Source organism: Leptidea sinapis, chromosome 33 (assembly GCF_905404315.1).
Source record: "Leptidea sinapis chromosome 33, ilLepSina1.1, whole genome shotgun sequence".
NCBI classification, from domain to species: Eukaryota; Metazoa; Arthropoda; class Insecta; order Lepidoptera; family Pieridae; genus Leptidea; species Leptidea sinapis.
Window position 1 is genome coordinate 2,246,566 of NC_066297.1, and position 21,202 is coordinate 2,267,767.

The 21,202-nt window shown below is 34.7% G+C and overlaps 1 protein-coding gene across 2 annotated transcripts in view; it reads left to right on the forward strand.

The window, feature by feature from the left end:
- LOC126974766 (transcriptional activator cubitus interruptus) overlaps nt 1–21,202 on the forward strand; it is a 148,358-nt gene that overhangs the window by 56,692 nt on the left and 70,464 nt on the right. For both annotated transcript variants that reach the window (XM_050822428.1, XM_050822429.1), the window contains exon 3: nt 6,360–6,657. In XM_050822428.1, coding sequence (XP_050678385.1) covers nt 6,509–6,657 — 149 coding nt within the window. In that variant the 5' untranslated portion in view covers nt 6,360–6,508. The remainder of the gene's footprint in view (nt 1–6,359; nt 6,658–21,202) is intronic.

Genomic DNA, 21,202 nt, shown 5'->3' on the forward strand with positions numbered 1-21,202 from the left:
TCCATCGTCCTTCCTTGCGATGTGACCGAAGTATTCTAAAACTCTGCGCAGACATAGTGTATGCATCGACCTTAAAAGCTTGAATTCATTGTTGTGTGTGTAAGAGTGCTTCGTGAACATGAAGGTTGTGATTATTGTCATAATAAGTAGTCGCATCTAACAAATACAATGATTTATAAGTAACTATAACAGGTCGACTTGACACCACAAGCAGCACCCGTTCACGAGTTGATGCATGGACCAGCCATCGGTCCCTACACATACTTGTTTGAGGGAATGCCATTTCAGTGAGCATGACGAACCGCGTTATAGCATACGCATGATAATTAATGCTCAGAAAGCAAGCCCACAAAATAATTTTAGAAGAATGAGGCAATGGCTCATACCTGGTAATCATACCTTTAATTTACCTCATGATGGAAGCGGCTGAAGACACCCAAAACCCCAATCCCAATAATTTTTACTTTGTAGATTAGAATGAAATTCAAATTTAAAAGATAGGAAGAACTGAAAAATTATTTCCAGCGAAATAATGATCAATAAAATAAAATACTTAGGTCTTGAAGTCATCAACGCATGGCAAAGACTCCGCTTGTGTGGCGACTCGAGGTGATTTTACTCGAGTTGACACACTTTGACACACTTTTTTTACACAAATTATCTTGCCCCAAGTTAAGCATATATAGCCTGTGTTATGGGTTACAAGACAATGATATACAATGAAATATACTTACTTAAACAAACATATATTTCATATAAACATACATAAATACATTTAAACATCCATGACTCGGAAACAAACATCCATATTCATCATATAAATGCTTGAACCTACCGGGATTCGAACCCGGGACCTCTAGCTTAGTAGGTAGGATCACTAACCACTCGGCTATAGAGGTCGTCGTTAGCATTACATAGCCAACCGTGACGGCCAAATCACATTTATTTACCACAAAATCATGCTCTCAACAATTTTTCACTTTAAAAATTCCCGATAGAAAAAAGAACCTAATAATACCTTTATCAATAATTTATAATCAAACATTGCAAACCCTGGAAATGGCTATTTTAGTGTATTTTTATTTGCAAACGTAATTATATTCTCAATAACTTTTATAACTTGAAATAATTATTTCAAAACAATTATTTTTGCATCTGCTTATATTATATTGACATTAAACTTACAGGTGTAGATTAGCGTACTTTAATATTATATTTTTATTACTTTAGCAATACTATAGCCTTTTTTTTATGGAGTAGGAGGACAAACGAGCGTACGGGTCACCTGTTGTTAAGTGATCACCGCCGCCCACAATCTCTTGCAATACCAGAGGAATCACAGGAGCGTTGCTGGCCTTTAAGGAAGGTACGCGCTTTTTTTGAAGGTACCCATGTCGTATCGTCCCGGAAACACCGCACAAGGAAGTTCATTCCACAGCTTTGTAGCTTTTTTAACAATTCTTTTGTTTGCATTCCTCTTTTTAAAAAAAATTTAAAACTGGTTTATTGATATTAAAAAAAAACGATTAATTATCGATATAAGCATGTATAATCACACTTCAATACAATTATAATAACTTTTTTCCCAATCACAATTACTACTGAAGTTATTCATTCGATTAACAGTTATAAATCATCGACCTGCATCGAAAGCCGATGATGAAATAATGAGTTCACGAATCTCTGACACCATAACTAAAGTATACTTCTACGAAACAAGAGACAATTCAGCCGCTAAAAAACAATTAAACAGTAATTGCTGCTTGAATTAAGTTTGCGGTATGCGTCGTCCATTACAGAGTTTTTGGAAGTAGTGAGGTGTCGTTTTATCGATTGTCGATTTTAATATTTCGCTTAATTAATTATTTTTAATAATTATGGCATTTCTGTTGATATCATCATATTTGACGGAAAATGTCCGCTGCTGGACAAAGGCCTCTCCCAAAGGTTCCTGCACTGCCCTCCTCCAACCTTTCCGGCATTGTTCACCAGATTGTCGGTCCACCTTGGCAACACTACGTCTTCCGGTACGTGGTCGCCAGTCGAGGACTTTACTGCCCCAACGGCTTTTTCTGTTGATATAAGCAACACTTATTCGTAACCTCCATCGGTGCTACATGCCGTTTTTGGGTTACCTTAACGATTTTTTCCATTGTAATCTGTCACTGGACACTTTTCTTCAGGGTGCAAACTCTCTCTCCTCTCCCTTGTCCAGGGTGACTTTTCCAACTTCCTCCGGTATTAAGTAAGTGTTTCAATAAGTTTTCATTCATACATTTATAAATATTCTACAGTATATTATAATTCAGACGTATAACACATGGAAATTTAATCTAACTACTATTTTCCTGAGGAAAAATTAGTATTTAAAAATATTGAACTTCTTTTTTCAAGTATTTCAATATTCTTCAATTACTGCATACGATATAATAACTCAATTATTTTATTATGATATTTATACAAAGTTGTTTTTATAAACTTGAGAACGTATAAACAAATTTGCGACAACTTATCTTTATCCTAAAGGTCAGTGTTGCCTGCTGACATAGATAAGAGAGCATCACCTATAATAAAACTGTTTTCAATAACTTGAACCGCAATAATAAAGTATCAATAAATATATACATTACAGTTATGTTAGTCCTACGCAAATGTGACATTTAACTAATCGCAAGCTATTTCCTAAGGTAATATTAAGTCAGATATTAAAATTATTTACAGCATTTATAATGATTACTTCAAATGGCAAATACTTACTAAATGGTTCTACAAGAGTATTGAGTAATGCGAATAAGTGTTAAAAAATATATGTACTTATTGTAAGTGCAACCTATAATCATGATCCAACCGTAAAATACTTCGGGCCCGCCCCCACCACACCTTCTCCCCACTTGTGTCGTGAATATGTTCTTCTTATAGAATTTTTAATAGGTACTTTGCCAATCGCCTTGTTCAACCTTTTATTTTTAAAATATAGTAAAATATTTTTTACGTAATTGTTGATTCAACCTTTGCAAAGTATTTATTAGGTTATTAGTGTTGTTAAGCAGTTCAAATATTTAGGTCACGTGCTTACGGAGAGGCTGCAAGATGACGAAGATATCGAGCGAGAACGAAGGGCCCTCGCTGTTAGAGGAAACATGCTTGCACGACGATTCGATAAATGCAGTAGGGATGTAAAGACTACTATTCAAAGCTTACTGCCTAGGCATGTACACCTGTCAGCTGTGGGTAACATTTACACACAAAGCATTTAGAAGAATAAGGTTCCAGTAGAATGATACATACAGGGCCTTTATGAATCTTCCGAGATGCTGCAGCGCATCAGGCATGTTCGTGGAGGGTGGGGTCCCTGACTTCTTCGCTGTAATAAGAACAAGAATCGCGACATTTTGGAGTCGATTGCGCAGCTCAAAAAATAAAATCCTCACGGCTATATCTGACGATATCAGGAGCCCTATATATAAACGATGGATATCTGTTCACATGGAGAATAACAAAAAATAAATTGGACATGTAATTAATATTATGAATTTTTATATTTTGGACACCACACCCTTATACAGTGATGGTTTTCTAGTTTTTAAGTTTACTTTTAATTATAATAAATAATTAATGTTAACTATGGGACGTAATTGGCCTGAAATAAAAGAATTATAATTATTATTTATGCTTACTCTTGGTTGCCTTTATACCTACTTAAATTCCATTCAGATTTTTTATTTATAGGAATTTTTATTCCATCCTCACATTCTTGGAGATATGGAATATCTAAACAAGTGGTCTCTAGGCAGGATCTTGTGCATATCTAATGAATGGGTAAAGTCTCGCTTTGTATAACCAAACAAGTTACAGTTTATATTGAATAAGCGTCTTCTGAAGGTCCTTTGCACAGGATGCCGGTTAGATTATGGGTACCTATATCTGCCGTGAAGTAGTAATGTGTAAGAATTATTGTGTTTGGTTCGGAAGGGTGCCATAGCTAGTGAAATTACAGGGCAAATAAGACTTAACATCTTATGTCTCAAGGTGACGAGCGCAATCGTAGTTCATTTCAGAGTACTTGGATTTTTTAAGAATCCTGAGCGGCACTGGATTGTAATGGGCAGGGCTTATCAATTAACACCACATGAACGTCCTGTTCGTTTCATCTCTTACTAAAATAAAAAAAACAATGTTACATTTCCTGTCAAATACCAGCTAAATGAATATAGTTTTCTTTTTATAATGTGTAAAAAATATTCATTGCCGAAACAAATATTCAAGGTGAAATAGATATTCATTAAAAACTGAATCATCGATACCGACAAGTACAAATGACACAACACTATTACGCCCTTATTTAGCGGACAATGAGCCGAAAACAATCACATCTTCATTAATTACAAGCGGAATGTTTCTGGACGAATAGGGAGGGATAACCTGTTGATTCGCGATGTCGAGAATACAAAGTGATCTTATGATTTCATAATTTAGACCATTTAGGGACGCGAATTTAATTACGTATAAATTATGTTGTTTTTGTTATTTAGGGGTTTTTATCTTTCTTGGATTCTTTGCATGTGAAGTTTTGAGATTATTTTGTTCACTATCACCAGACGAATATGGTACTAATTTGTTGGATATTTAAAACATTTATATATGTGATATTATCTTGAGACAGAAACGTGCTACCGATATTTCAGAGGACTTATATTCTCCGTTAGTTCGGTTAAGATTTTTGTTGTTTTTGATAATTTTTAGTTTATTAGAATATTTCGTAAAATAAATCACATAAAATAAGGATACAATATAATGACGCATATCGTGTCCTTTAAATAAAACACTTATAATGGATTAAAACGCGTGTAATTGTAACTGTTTTTACATTAGATTTTTTTGTAAAAGTTACATTTTTATTTAAGCTTACTCGACCTTTCCAGATCGCGTTTTTAGGGGGACTGCAGATGATCAAGTGTTTTTTTTTAAATGTCTCTCGTCAATCAAAGAAAATACTATATCGTATCCTGATGAAGCTGCCACTGTAGTCTGTAGCGCGTCCTACATGTTTTCCGTAGGCAGTACCGACTTCTTAGGGATCATCAGGTCACGTGTTGCGGGATTCTGGAACAAGTTGCAAGCGTCGGATAATTCCATCCTTTTAAGCTCTGTTCAAACTGAGGCGAATAACGCGCGGGACCCGTTTTAGAGCAATTCGCTCGCTCGCTTAGCCTCTCAAACTGACGCGTCTTCCCGCGTGTCATTTTTGGTTCTTCAGTAGAGAAACATCATGTATGTGATATCAAACAAACCCGCCGGGCGTCCCGCTCTTGTTTCGCTTCAACTTTAGCGACTACTCGCGCCAATTTGAACACGTCCATACAAGTTACGTGACACAATCGGCGCGAGCGACTTCCATCCTGTATACCGCGCGTTATTCGCCTCAGTTTGAACAGAGCTTTATCGTTGTCTGGGCTCATGAACTGCTTCATCTTCGAGCACTGGACTCGCGCGCATCATGTCAAATATCGCAAATAAATAACGATGTTTTTTGACTGATATATTTAAGCTTATGAATGTATTTTACATATTTGAACACTAAATAGTGTGATATGGGATTTTATGTCTTAAATAAAGATTTATTATTGTTAAAACGTTTTTTTCCCAATTATGTTCATCGCCAAATCATTTGACGGAGTAAAGTTATATTTAAGTAATATTTATTTACATCTTGAACGCACTAGACGAGCGAACTGTCTATTATTTGGTATTTAAATTTGTCTTGTCTCAACTCTGGCAGAATTGAAAGTTAATAATTTTATACAATATCTTTAGCCACTTAGATCATTAATACGTCTAGATAGACTATGACAGCTTTGAAAACGTCGAAAAGAGATATAGAGTTAACCTCTATTTTGAGCAATTCACGTACTCTAACACAAAGTGTCATACAAATCGTGAGTGTAAGACGTAACCATAACGGTGCTGATTTCTGCTGTGAAGCAGTAATGTGTAAATGTGTATTTAGGTCTGAAGGGCGCCGTAGCTAGTGAAATTACTGGGCAAATGAGACTTAACGTCTTACGTCTCAAGGTGACGACCGCAATTGTAGTGCCGCTCAGAATTTTTGGGTTTTTCAAGAATCCTGAGCGGCACTGCATTGTAAAGGACAGGGCGTATCAATTACCATTAGCTGAACATGCTGCTCGTCTCGTTCCTTATTTTCATTAAAAAAATTAAACCTAGCATGTTTTTATCGGTTGTCAAACAGTAATAGACTCCATCTAGACGTATTAATTATCTAAGTATAGCCAGATACGCTCAATAAGTAAACCATAACACCAATAAAACTAGAAATAACCAGATTCCCTTTGTTACAGGTGACAGGATGACAGCGGACGTCAAACTCGCAGCGACTAATTAGCAAAATGATCTTCAAAAACGTGTTCGAACACCAGGAGATGACGTGACCAAAATGAGAACGATAGACAATAGAACTTAGTGAATAATGTGTTTTAAATGAGGTTTAATGATGCCTGATCGGGAGTCAGTGGCTCCTACCAGTAGTGGTTTCCTGCCACTACAGTTCCCTTCAGCGTTCGCAGCGTTTCATGCTACCACACCCCCAGCTCCCACCTCAGCGATGCACCACGCGAGTCACTATCATCACCATGCGCAGTAAGTTCTTATCTTTATTTTTCTATACAAACAATAATATAAAAAATGACGTATTAAGGCTGTGTTACACAGGGACACCGGTCGCGCCACCGTGGTGTCCGTAAGCTATCAAACTTTACACCAGTCAGGATGGGACAACTCTCTGTAATAGTCCAGTAATTATAGTAAGTTCACCTCTGAATTTGAGATACCCAGCTGTAAGTCTGTAAATACTTGCATATTGACACCCTAAAAGTTGTCTCAAAACCTACATATGGTAGTATGGTACATCAACTATATATGGCGCGTTTTCGACCGCAGGCACCGGTTGACCTGAAGTGATGCTGTGACCGCGCGCTCTCCGCCCTGTATCTCGAAAACGGTTCACCTTATAAAAAATTTTTTGTAACAAAATTTGTAGAGAATTTTGTATTCTACAATATTGATACTCAATACAAATAGCAAAAAACCCATAGGAAATGAGATATTTCCAAAAAAAGCGGAAAAAAACGTTTTTGTAACCTTTGACCTTGAAATTTAATAGTTGCTTACCATATGTAGGTTTTGAGACAACTTTAAGGGTGTCAAATGACTGGACTATCAATCTCAATAAATATTTTTTTAACATTCATAAGTGCCATTTCCGTTACCAACATGAATAAAATGATTTTGATTTTTGATTTAGTCTCATAAGTCCAGTCATTTCCCTAGTATAAATAAATACCAATCATTTCACTAGTATAACTAAGCCAAACAATAATATTTGTACATAACTGCTTCAATTCAATACTGGCTCATCAGTCATGAGCACACTGGTAAATTACTAAATATATTAACATTTCATACACAAATAACATTTGAAAAACAAAATTTTATGAACGATGCGGGATTCGAACCCACGACCCCCGGCGTTCCGTGCCGGTGCTCTGACCAACTGAGCAAACCGTTCGGGTACCGCCTCGCTATAAAATTCTGTTTGCTTTGTTCAACTCTCAGGTTGTGGCTTCATTAATTGTGGTTAACATTTCATAATTGTATTCCACAATTGCTTCATTTCTACCACCCGGGAATTCTTAAATAAAAACACTAAAAACAGCGTCGTTAACATTAATATTAAAAAGTAACTCGTCTCATGAAAAGAGGCGTAAAGTTCACTTCAATTGCGACGTTATACTTTGTTTATATTTTATAGTTTTCATCTAAAAGGGATACATTAATTTAAATTTATTGTTAAGCACGCTGCCATTAAATCAAGTGTTTTTATTGCTAAAATAACATTGTAGTACATTTACGGTGAATATTAGAACATGAATACTAAACTTACTTATATAAGCATCAATATCCGGACGACCGAGTCTAGTTGAATTTTTAAGAATGTACAAAACCTGAACAAAACAAAAAACTAATAGGACATCTGTATTCGAACCTGGGTCTTCTGTTTTCCGGGTCACCCACTGTTCCATCTGAGCTATTACAGTCTTGTATGTAGTGCCTTTGATTGAAACTTAGCTAAATCGATTTATCGCCCCCGAAATCCCCTGTATAGTAAATTTTATGAAAATCGTTGTAGCCGTTTCCGAGATTCAGATACTAGCTGTTCTGGCGAATTTCAAAAGAAAATAAATGAATGGAGGAACTCGAAAAATAAGTAGCCATAAACCATCTATTCTAAATTTCGCATCAAATGGTGGCAGTTTCAAACGATTAGTGGTTTAGGCGTGAAAGAGCCTCAAACAAAGACCATTTTCATTATATATATATAGAAGACAAGAATTGCTCGTTTAAAGATATAAGATATACACAGCTGTTTTCAAAGAAGTATATATATTCTAACGACAAAATAAACTAGAAATAACTTAATTTTACTGTGGTATAAATATAAGAAACACAATATTAATATATCATCCCACTGCTGGGCAAAGGCCTCTCCCTTTTTCTTCAATTCGTTCTTATTGTTTGATGTGCGGGACTATAGCACTCCTTCGTTATTTACTGGATCATCTCTCCATATAGTTACCAGGTCTACCTCTTCTTCTAATGGGTACTAGTTAGTTGCTATACTGCTTCCGTTGTTCGTTGGTAAACTAACACAATATAGATGTAATTAATAACATAAAATATTGTTACAAAGAAATCAAACGAATACTATATAGAAGCAGAACATAAATTAATTAAATATATATGCTAGCCTCTGAAAAACCAACTTTCATCCATTTTTTCAATGTCTCTCTTACGAATTTTCGATCAGGTCACGTGTCCTGACGTGAGTTTAACCTTTTATACCCATCCCAAGTAAAATGCATATAATTATTATAATGTTAAATATTACAATCAATCAATTAAAAAATATGTTAATGTGATTTGCGTCCTAACTTATGAAAGCTCGTAAGAAGAACATATAAGAAACTCAACGGCCACTCTTTTCAATCAAGCAGAGTATTTTACAATGGCTGTAACATACATGACAAATTAGTTTGTAAGGTGCTGCATCCAATATATGAGTCGTGTTTAAATAAAATAAATTATTTCATAAAAAATAATAAATAACAAACTATATTAATATAAATTATCGTATATATATATCGAATTCCACCTTCGCACGACACGCCACAAGTTAGGATATCATCCCCACCATCTGAATGTGTGGCGGTCCTCAACAGTGCGGTTTTCAAGGAGCTTTCTTCCATCTTCTACAAAGCTGTGGAATGAACTTCCTTGTGCGGTATATCCGGGGCGATACGACATAGGTACCTTCAAAAAAAGCGCGTACACCTTCTCTGGTGTTGCAAGAGATTGTGGGCGGCGGTGATCACTTAACAACAGATATGTACGGGTCGTACACTCGTTTGTCCTCCTATTCCATAAAAAAAAATATATTGGATGCATCAACCCCTTAGAGCTTGATTTCATTGTTTGTGTAAGGATGCTTCGTGAACATGATGGTCGTGATTACTGTAACAAATAGAACTGGACTATAAGTATTGTTTTTTAAATATAACTCAACTTATTAAAGTCTTGAACTTGTAATCAAGTTATCATTTCATTAACAAATCCTTGTATTGCCAATAAGAAACTTGTACATACGATTCAAATCCCCCAGAAAACATTGCAGCTACCTTATAAACGAATTATTCCATCAAAATTTGTCATTAACATTCCAACCAGCCAGAACAACGATATCTTTACGCCAATATTCCTCGACTATCAGCACATAAGGTAGCAATGTTATGCAATTAAGTTCTTGCTTCGACGCGAATGCTAAATGCACCACTTTATTTTATAACCCGGTCCAATAAACACTGGCGGTTTGCGCATTTGCATCTCAACGCATAAGAGCCTTTTAACATTATAAAGAACTAGTATTAAATGGGGCTTATTTATTACAAAATGATCTGCACTCAGCTACATACAAATATTCACGTTGGTATTGCAGAGGGGCTCGCATAGATTTTTAATTCATTTTTGTAACTTCATCACCGTTGCCTCAACTCTTTTGTAGTTCAACAACAGAATCACAGAAGTGATTTCACAATTATTATCAAGGTCCATGTCGTATCCACTAGAAAACAAACAAACACTTCGTCAAAACGGGCACAAAACAGCCTTAACAAGTGTAATACATGAAAGAGGTCACTGATAAAATAGGTAGGATACTGTGGAGGAAGTTTGATATAAAAACAATTTTCAACAACCCCTCAAAAAAGTGGTCGCCTACCTACGTTCACCAAAAGACAGTATCGGACAAACAGAAATAACTATTTCTCAACGTGTTAAGGAACACATTAGCGCAGTCAAAAATAACGACCCTAAAAGATCCGCAATAGCTGAACACTTGCTTAAAGCCGGTACTAACCACTGGATCGAGCTGTATAGCCCCTGGTTGATTTCTATTGAAAGCCAAAACATCCCACGGCTTTTTTGAGAAGCTTTTAAAATTAAAAAGCATGCTAAGAATTTTAATAGGGAGGATGGTTTTAGACAAGCGCAAACATGGAACCTATGATCTAGCACTCTGCAGTACAAATTCATGTACAAGACTAAAGATTGTACAGTATTTGAATTTTAATGATAATGTAAATACTTAATTGTTAACATAATCTCAAAATAAATATTTCATTAAATAACATTAAAAAGGTAATTATTTCATTTCAAATCATTAATAATTGTATTAAATTCAATTCACTAATTGAGAAAAAACATAAAACTAAATCATTTCTCCCTTAAAAGCGGCTTTAAAATCAATTAGCAATTTAAGTAGGTAATAAATGTATAATATTACATATGAAACACAAACTAAGAAAATAAATATTATTTATTTTTAGCAAGATATACGGTCATCCATCTTTTGTAAATGTTATTATTATAATAATTAAGACCGAGATGTTCTGACATATCAATTTATAAACAACTTTAAATATGTCAAGTAAATCACATAACCTTGAGAAGTCTCTTTTAATTCTCCGGCTTATCACACCCATACTCTTAGTCGAGATAATAAAAGTATCTGGAGACAAAGGTGTTCAATAATTTATTGCAATGATAACATTAATATCAAACAGAACATAGATAAAAAAGGGATCGAAGCTAAACCAATGAAGCGCCAAGAACAGGAAGTCATCAAAGGGATTGAGACATTTACAATGTTAGAACGGACGTTAAAAGCGTCTCAACAAATGACTTAGCCGCTTCTCTCAAAGGGCATTTGACGTAGCAAAAGGCCGAGAATCTCCGGTCGAATGGAATGATTAATGCATGCCTCAAGCACTTTCAAATACCCAAAGATATTAAAATTTTAAAACGTTAATTTACTAAGCAGTTTGCTTTTACAATTCTGATGGATGTGACGTCCGAACTGAAATGGTACAGTTGCAATATTTTAAACTTTATTGTTTCTTGTCCGAGCTGAATAGAGCCTTTGTTCACGGCGCAGTTGATCTAGACTGCGAAGCCTCTTAAATCATTCAACAGTCGTATGGCAAAGGTGATTAATTTGCTGTTTGAGACGTGTTCTCGATGACATGAACGGAAATTTTTGAAAAGATGGGGTTACAAGGAATGAAATATTAAAGTTTTTAAACTACAGTACTGGAAAAAAATATTATAAAGAGAATTTCTTGTATCTTATTTTCTTGGGATCGAATTTTGCCGAATATCAGTAAAATTGTAAAAGTAATATGTAGTAACCTACATAAATATTACTAGAAATCAATTTAATTTGATTTGAGAATCTAATTGAAAATTTCCCTAATATTCTTGAAGTTAGATAGTTAGTTAGAAAGATGAGATTCCGTTAATTTTTTGAAATTTACTACCGTTTTATTATGTTCTTAATAGTGATTTTCATTATTATAACACTAGAAATAAGGGGTTGCTTGTAACTAAGTCTAGTAAGTTTCATAAGATACGTACACTCTTTTATAAGAGTGTATTATTAAAGTCCAAGCCATTGTCCACGCATTATCTATAAATAAATTTAAATGTTTTATTAAAAAATGGCTTTCTCTTAAATCCTACTACTCCACAGCAGAATATCTAAGTGACCCGACAGCCAAGGACTAGTTTATTTTATTTTATAGCAATAGCAATGACAGTACAATATTGTGTATTTCATTAAAAAGAGCACAAAAAAGAATGCTGGGAGAGTTTCTTGCGCTTTATTTGTTTCCGAAACGGTAGTAGTATCTACTATATTAGAAATGACATCAACAAGAATTCTAAAGGAATCAATTTTGAGAAAATAAATGTTTTATGCCTTTAAATCCCAGAGGTGAGGGTTATCACTTTAAAAACATAACAAATTGTTTAGTTTTGTTGAACCCGCTAATTTGCCATGAATAGATTCAACTTTTGTCATTACTAACAGTTAGATCAAAACACCATACCCTGTCATTCCGAATCCAAACAATTTTTTTGCCCAAACCACACAATCCGAGACCATTTTATTGTCCCCGACAGCATCGGTCCGAGATTTCGCCGGAAGTTGGTCCGAGTGAGCCCATTAACGGCTCCAGTGCCTCATTTAGCCACGATAATTGCCACCACGTGGTATTTCTGAACGTTCTAATAATATCACGCACAATGGGTTGGACACATTTGGCTATTTTTGTTTCGTTTCGTCACATGAGGTGTTGCTATTGTTTGTCTTTTGATTCATTAACTGGAAGCTTTACTTCTTTCTTAATGCATTTGTACTATCTGATTCCGCTTTGAAACAACTTTATTTTATAGAAATTAAGAGATTCTAATTTAGTTTTGTCTTTAATTTATTTTATAAATTCAAAATAGACTTAAGTTATACAGGCATGTCTTTATCTGGTATCCTTCCTTTGCCCTGCCCTTCCACGTCAATACTAGTGAGGAGTGGTAAATTATCTAAAAGCAAGAAAAAATTTTACCTGTTGCTCCATTTTAATATTAAGTAATGCTATTAGAAATTTAAGCAATGAGTATGGTGACCGAGCTGTTTGGTGTAAAACTCGGTAAAACTGAAAACACGTTTTCCCAGAAATGACACCAAACTATGTAAGTTTTCCGCTCCGAAAAATCATCAAGTAGTAAAAAGAGATATGTAAAACACAGGTATAAAAATATATTAGCAAGAATCGTATGTAGTTTTCACATATGATTATATTGGGAGGCGCCTTTGCACAGTTTGCCGGCTAGGTTATGGGTATCACAACAGACCCTATTTCTGCCGTGAAGCAGTATTGTTCCGGTCTGAAAGTCGCCGTAGCTAGTGAAATTACTGGGCAAATGAGACTTAACATCTTATGTCTCAAGGTGACGAGCGTAATTGTAGTGCCACTCAGAATTCTTTTAATTTTTCAAGAATCCTGAGCGGCACTGCATTGTAATGGGGTGAGCGTATCAATTACCATCAGCTGGACGTCCTACTCGTGTATGTATATATGTTACAATAGAAAAATACTGTTAAATCTGCAAACATTTAGCAACCAAACCCATTTCAGACGTTGAATAAGTTGTTCACATAAATAATGGATACAATAAATAGTAAAGCCTCGAATCATGTGAAACTTGAACCGGTCTCGAAAGCTAATCGATAAAAACTTGAGTTAGGGATCAAGATAGTACGAGGTATTGTATATCATGTATAAATACAGATTACAACTTCATCTTGAGTAACTGTGATTTATCTATAATAATTTTAAGTACATGATTTACTTTATTAAGTTTCTGTAACTCTTAGAAGGGGAAAGAGAGCTCAAACAGGAGGTATATTACCAAAAATCGAAAGCCGATGTTTCGGTCCGAAACGAAAGAATGACGAACTTCGAATTAAATCCTATTACCAAAGTTTTTCGGATTCGAATTGTGTGGACGGATGTCGTTTCGGAACCATAAAAAGTGATGTTGTGGTTACGATCATAATAATGTCAAGCAACGAAAAAGTAAATGTCAAGAGAATTTGGAAATAAGGCAAACGAAAGACAAAATGTCTAATCACGAACTTCGTATCGATCTTCGGATTCGAAACACTTTCGTAATAGGAAATTGTACGATCCGTCAACCGAAACATCGTATTACGATTTGGTAATAGGGCTCCAGAACCCAACGCCTTACACATGATTCATAGGCTACTAGCATGTAATTAGTGATTTAGGGACATGTTCACCGACAAATAATCAAACCCTCAAATATATAAATGGCTGTTTTGATGAAAATTTCTGTTCACCTCATCCTAATCATTGGGTCCTGACGATAATCAGGCGAATATCATATCTTATCGACCACGAATGGCTTGGGTTATCGTTGAAGCAGCGAAAAAAGCGATTCACTAGATTGTATGAAACGTGCAGTCATCGATAGATTGACAGACGACGGATATAATCTTGTAAAAAACGGAGCCAGCCGAAGTGCGTTATGTTTTAACCTTTCCGCATCGGCCGTGCCCGCGGGCACTGGTAATTCAAAAAACAATAAGAGCGGCTGTGCCGCGGGGCACTCTTTTACCTCATCCAGTTTTCACCCTTATTAGGTGTACAAGATGGTTTATTTGCCTACGCAGTTATGAACGAGTGAATTCCCAAACACATTTCGATCCGTTACGATTCAAGGCCACCAATATTGGACGTCATAGCTTTACGGACAAAGCACTTATGTGTCCACTTGTTCCCGGCCGGCGCAGCGAGCGGTCGTTATCATGACTTTACACGAAGATCGTTCTTTGTGGAGATTTAAGCTTTATTTTATAATTAACATATACTATTCATTACAAAAACATAAAAGAAAATAAATAAAACAAGTAATTAACAATAATAACAATATTTATTTTAAAATATACCTATTTTTACACATTTTTTCGAATGAAAAGTCTGTGTGAAATAAAAAAGAAAGACAATGTGAATAATTTATACATGGTCTTATAGCTTGTTTCAATAGCTTTCAGTGACAGTCACTCAAATCACCCTAGTTATAAGCATTTTATAACTACACGTAAAATAATAAACACGGGGAAAATGCCGCGAAAATGCCGGAAGCTTGCCGATCTACAGTGTACAGCGAGATCCGGAGCGCGCCGATCCGGAAAGGTTAAGCAACTGTTCGCTTTCAAACTTAGCCGGATAATACTTCGTCGCCTATTGTAATTACTATTTCAAACTTATGTCAAATCACTGCACGTTTCATACTATATTTCAATTTTTACTTAGGCAGTCCCGTTTCTTATTACGTAATATTTACATCCATTATTTATTATCTTCTTTTTTTTTCAAAACGTGAAATAGGACGAGGAATATGTTTTGATGTTATACTTCTTTAGGCGCGTTATAAAAAAATTATGAGAGTGAAATTTTATGATGCGCGCGCATCAATGTAAAACAAAAGTAACAGGTTGAAGTTCCTAAACTTTTCTGACGTTTGCGTCATTCGTTATTTTTTTTTGGGTTCTTCGTCCATTACTAGGACAGGCAAAGGGTTCAAGCCCATACAGACGTATTCATTATTTAATAATTAATTGTCGAAGCCATCTTTGCAAGATTTTAACAAAATTATTCTTTCTAATAACGTAGTTTTAGTAAACGCTCGAGGAATAAATCATTTTAAATGTGTTTGCTTTGTTAGTCGAAAGAAGTATTTCTTGTGTACGTGCATAAGTAGTCTATTATTATTTCTATTTTCTATTACACATCAAATGTGCCTATTTATTCAGTAAACAATTTATAATATGGTAATAAAGGCATAAAAGGCATTTATTTTCTCAAAATTGATTCCTTTAGAATTCTTTTTGATGTCATTTCTAATAATTACTAAATACTACTACCACTTTGGAAACAAATGGCGCTCTGAGAGAGAAGAAGCGGCGCAAGAAACTCTCCCAGCATTCTTTTTTTGCGCTCTTTTCAATAAAAATATACAATATTGTACAGTCATTTCTATCGCTATAAAATAATCACAATCTAGTCCCAGTCCGTCCGATTATTTAGATATTCAGCAGTGGAGTAATAGGATTTACGACAGAGTCATTTTTTTATTAAACATTTAAATTTATTTATAGATAATGCCTGAACAGTGGCTGGGACTTTATTATAGAAGTGTATACATTTACCCTTAAAGCTATTATGTATCTTATGAAGCCTACTAGAATTAGTTACAAGCAATCCCTTATTTCTAGTGTTATAATAATGAAAATCAATATTAAGAGCAAAAAGGTGACGATTTTTGTGATGTATATGTGGGTCTACACAGTAAGTATTTTATTATAGAGTCACTTGTGCCAAGTACTACGTGAAATCAATTATTTATATATTGAATATACAATGTGATCAAGTATATTGTTGGACTCTGCAATTTTACGTTTAAAAAAATACTCTTTTAAAAAAAATCCATTTAATATGGCTGTTTATTTGTATTTTGACAAATGAAAAATAATAATAATAAAAAATTTACATACTTTTACACAAATGATCTTGCCACAAACTAGGCATAGCCTGTACCATGGGTACAAGACAACGATATCTATATATATAAAAATGAATTGCTGTTCGTTAGTCTCGCTAAAACTCGAGAACGGCTGGACCGATTTGGCTTATTTTGGTCTCGAATTATTTGTGGAAGTCCAGAGATGGTTTAAAAGGTGAATAAATATGAAAATATTCGGAATTAAAAAAAAAAAATTTTGTTTTTCCTTTGATGTGTCGTTCAGAAATCAAATTGAAAGAATAGTTTAAAATGAATAACTAATTAGAATCTTTGTATCTGTCTAACTTTCTCAGGAGTTGTAACTCCTTAATTTACTTAACACAAACTTAATTTTAGCTATCTAAACATAGATTAACTACAGTTGATGATGATACTATGATGGCAATACAACGTTTGCTGGGTCAGCTAGTATATAACACAATATACTTACTTAAATATACACACAAACATAGACTAGGAAACAAACATTCATATTCATCATTTACATGATTGCACCTACAGGGATTCGAACCAGGGACCTCTAGCTTAATTGTCAGTTACCAACCATTAATTTATTTTTAATTCGAAATTTTACTGCAAATAAGTATAATATTGTGTTTTTTTATTTATTTGACACTAAGGGACGTTCAGCTGATGGTAAATGATACGCACTGCCCATTACAATGCAGTGCCGCTCAGGATTCTTGAAATATCCAAAAATTGTGCACTACAACTGCGCTCGTCACCTTGTGATATAAGTTGTTAAATGTCATTTGCCTAGTAGTTTCAAAGCTACGGCGCCGTTCAGTTTGAACCACAATAATGCATACACATTACTGCTTCACGGCTGTTGTGCTAGCCATCATCACCCTTAATCTAGCCGGGATCCTGTGCAAAGGAGCCTACCGCTGGTAATTGCTTTCGGAATGTAGATTGTTCCAATGAGCTGTTTGATCTTATACCTTATTAACACTTAAACCCACCATTAACTGTACCCCAAAACCGGATGATTACGATAAAGATGTACCATCTAATTACCAACACTCGAACAACAATGGCACGCCATACGCCACACACGATGTATGCTTTTGTTTTATGCCATACAATGATTTGTGGAGATCGGATGCGGGCTGAAGAATATGGGGCATAGAAGTAGTTGTATTTATGGTGATAATAAAATGTGTGTATGAGGGATCTTGTTTTGGGACAATGGGAAAGACTAAAAGATTTTTTGTGTGAAGTTGTCATACAATAAGTCTTTAGTCTTCCCATGTTTAACACGAGCTTTATAATCTATTTTATTTATTTATTACTAGTTGACCCGACAGACGTTGTTCTGTTTATAATAAATAAAATAATGTTTTTTATTAATTTGTCAATAATATTTCATAAAATCAAGAATTATTTCGTAAAATGTGCACCCTGTTGTTGCAATGAAATTGTTTCACAGCAGAACTGTCAAACCGTGCGTCAATAAATTCTCTCATAGAAAATAATATGTCCATAGAAAACAAATATCGGACGACGGGGGACACATCAAAGGAAAAGCAAAATTGTTTTTTTTTTATTCCGAACACTTTCATATTTATTCACCTTTCAAACCTTCCCTGGACTTCCACAAACAATTCATGACCAAAATTAGCCAAATCGGTCCAGTCGTTCTCGAGTTTTAGCGAGACTAACGAACAGCAATTCATTTTTATATATTATATAGATAATTAGTTACATAATATATTTTTCTTCATGCCTAATAGAAATGTACAGTATCAGTCGCAAAAACAGAAACAATGAGGCACCCTTACGGCCGTCCCCAATATTCAGTCTATCTCTTACTTGAGATAAAAATCGTAACTATCATTGACTTTTCTGTCCCAATAAACTTATCGACAGTAACTCACCTTATCCGTACACGCTGTCTGTCAATGAGACGACGATTACCAGCGATAGAAGTTTGTATGGAAATTTAAATTCACGCGTCCCAATATAAGGCGATAAGAATGACTTATCGGGTATATTGGGACTAATTATTGACAGTAGAAGGTAGTAATTTATCTCTATCTGTAGATAGTATATTGGGAACGGCCGTAAATGTATTAAATTCCTCTGAATTGCTCACTAGGAAACCCTGTGCAGAGCCCAACCAGTGATTAGTGATTACCGTCTGCTATGTCATTTTTTTTGAATTAAATAGAATTTAAACTGACAACCAAAACAATATTTATCTGACTTTAAAGTATACCTTCTGTTTTATTTATAATAATTCTTATTTGTATTAAACAATATTGCATCTTTTTTTAAACTAAAAATATATGTTAATATTACTAAAACCATAAATAATTTTCTATTAATATTATATTATTTTCAATTCAATATAAACAAATAGGTACATTTAAATTGTAATTAATTTGCTCGAGTTATTCTATGTACTATTTAATTCTGTAAACTTTTATTCTTGACTAGCTGACCCGACAGATGTTTTTCTGTTTATAATAAATAAAATAATGTTTTTATATGAATTTGTCAATAATATATCATAACATCAAAAATTACTTCGTAAAATATGCACCCTGCTGTCGTAATGAAATTGTTTCACAGCAGAACTGTCAGACCGTGCGTCAATAAATTCTCTCATAGAAATTATGTATGGACACAACAAAGGAAAAAAAAATTGTTTTTTTATTTAATTTAGCAGCATTTTCCTATTTATTCACCTTTTAAACCTTCTCTGGACTTCCACAAATAATTCTACACCAAAATAAGCCAAATCGGTCTAGCCGTTCTCGAGTTTTAGCGAGACTAACGAACAGCAATTAATTTTTATATATATAGATAATGTTCTATATATTCATAAGCACATTGATTAAATTGCTAGTAAATGTGACAGTCATAATGTTAAAACGAGGAACAAACATAAACTTGTTAAGCCTACTACTATGTTAAGTCGAGTTAGTAAGCCTTTTATTGGGCCATGTACCTATATGCTCCTACAATATGATCCCAGAAAATGTACAAAACGTGTTACGATATTTAAAAGAGTTTTTAAAAAACGTTTGTGTGGGAAAGGTTACTATAGCATAAACGATTTTCTTAATAGTACCACAGATTGGGAATGAGCACCCTCTGGCTCTTAATTATAAATGTTTATTGTACGATATTACATTGTTATTCATATTTAAAAAAAAAGCCCGCTGAGTTTCTTGAGCCCGTTCTTCTCAAGTCTGAGGCAGTCTATTTTGAATGGGTGGTGGTTTTAGACGTTCAATATATGATTTTGAATAAAAATATTTGTATTTGAATATTAATCTGATTTATACTTTTTTAATTACGACTAGCTTTTGCTCAGGGCTTTGTAGGCTATATAGAATATATTGTTTAGATGCAGTTGAGAATTAAAATATGGAAAGAGCTTAAATAAAATATTTTCGCGCCTAAAACATAATGCCTATATTTTTAGATAGACCCCTTAAGAATCGGTGATAATTATATTTAATTCCATGTAGTATTTTTTGCGTGATGTGAGTTGAAACAGTCAGAAAGACAGACAAAGGCTCAAAATTTTTTGTTTTGGCTTCTGTAAGTATATTATATCAAAAATATCGTTGTCTTGTGCCCTAGTCTAGGCTATACCTATAGTTAGGGGCTTGATCTTAAATTTAAATTAAGAATTATCTTAATATATTCATCATTTGCACCTACCGGGATTTGAATCTGGGACCTCTAGATCATTAGACAGGGTCACTAACCACTGTGCTACATGCGTCGTTTAAATACAATAGCAGTTATCTTTCTTTTTTCCAGCGAAACAGAGCTTAAAACCAAACCAATAAATCAATGCAGAAAAGTTTTTGCAATTCCCGGTATAATTGTTGCGTTGAGCGAGAAGTGTAATAAAATTTTACAGGTACAAGTTCTAGCCGTGCTCAACTCCTCCACATTGAGGTGAACTCAACATGGAACTAATAATGTTACTGAGCAAGCTACTAAAGCTGTTTTCACATTGGGGTATAAAATTGTGTGGTTTCGTGGGCCATTCGGTAGGGATATAGCACCTCGTTTTTTTTTTCATTTTTTTATGAAAATAAGGGACGAAACAAGTAGGACGTTCAGCTGATAGTAATTGATACGCCCTGCCCATTACAATGCAGTGCCGCTCAGGATTCTTGAAAAACCCCAAAAATTCTGAGCGACACTACAACTGCGCTCGTCACCTTGAGACATAAGATGTAAAGTCTCATTTGCCCAGTAATTTTACGAGCTACTGCGCCCTTCAGACCGAAGCACAGTAATGTTTACACATTACTGCTTCAGGGCAGAAATAGGCGCCGTTGTGGTACCCATAATCTCGCCGGCATCCTATGCAAAGGAGCCTGGTAAATGTCCTAAGTCGCCTCTTAGGGGTGTCCCCTTGGAGCTGGGACTGTGATATTCTTTTTATGCCCCGAGGAAGCACGGGCAGAATGCCTTGACAGGTTATTTAGTACGCGATACTTCCTTACCGCCATCTGACTACATCCATTCCCCCCTCCTTTAATAATAATCATTAAAATCAGTTCATTCACCGAATAGCCCTCCGCAAATCAATTCTCAATGACTTATATTAACCTTAGCCCTACAATAAGTGCTTTATGCTTAGTTTCACTTAGTGGAT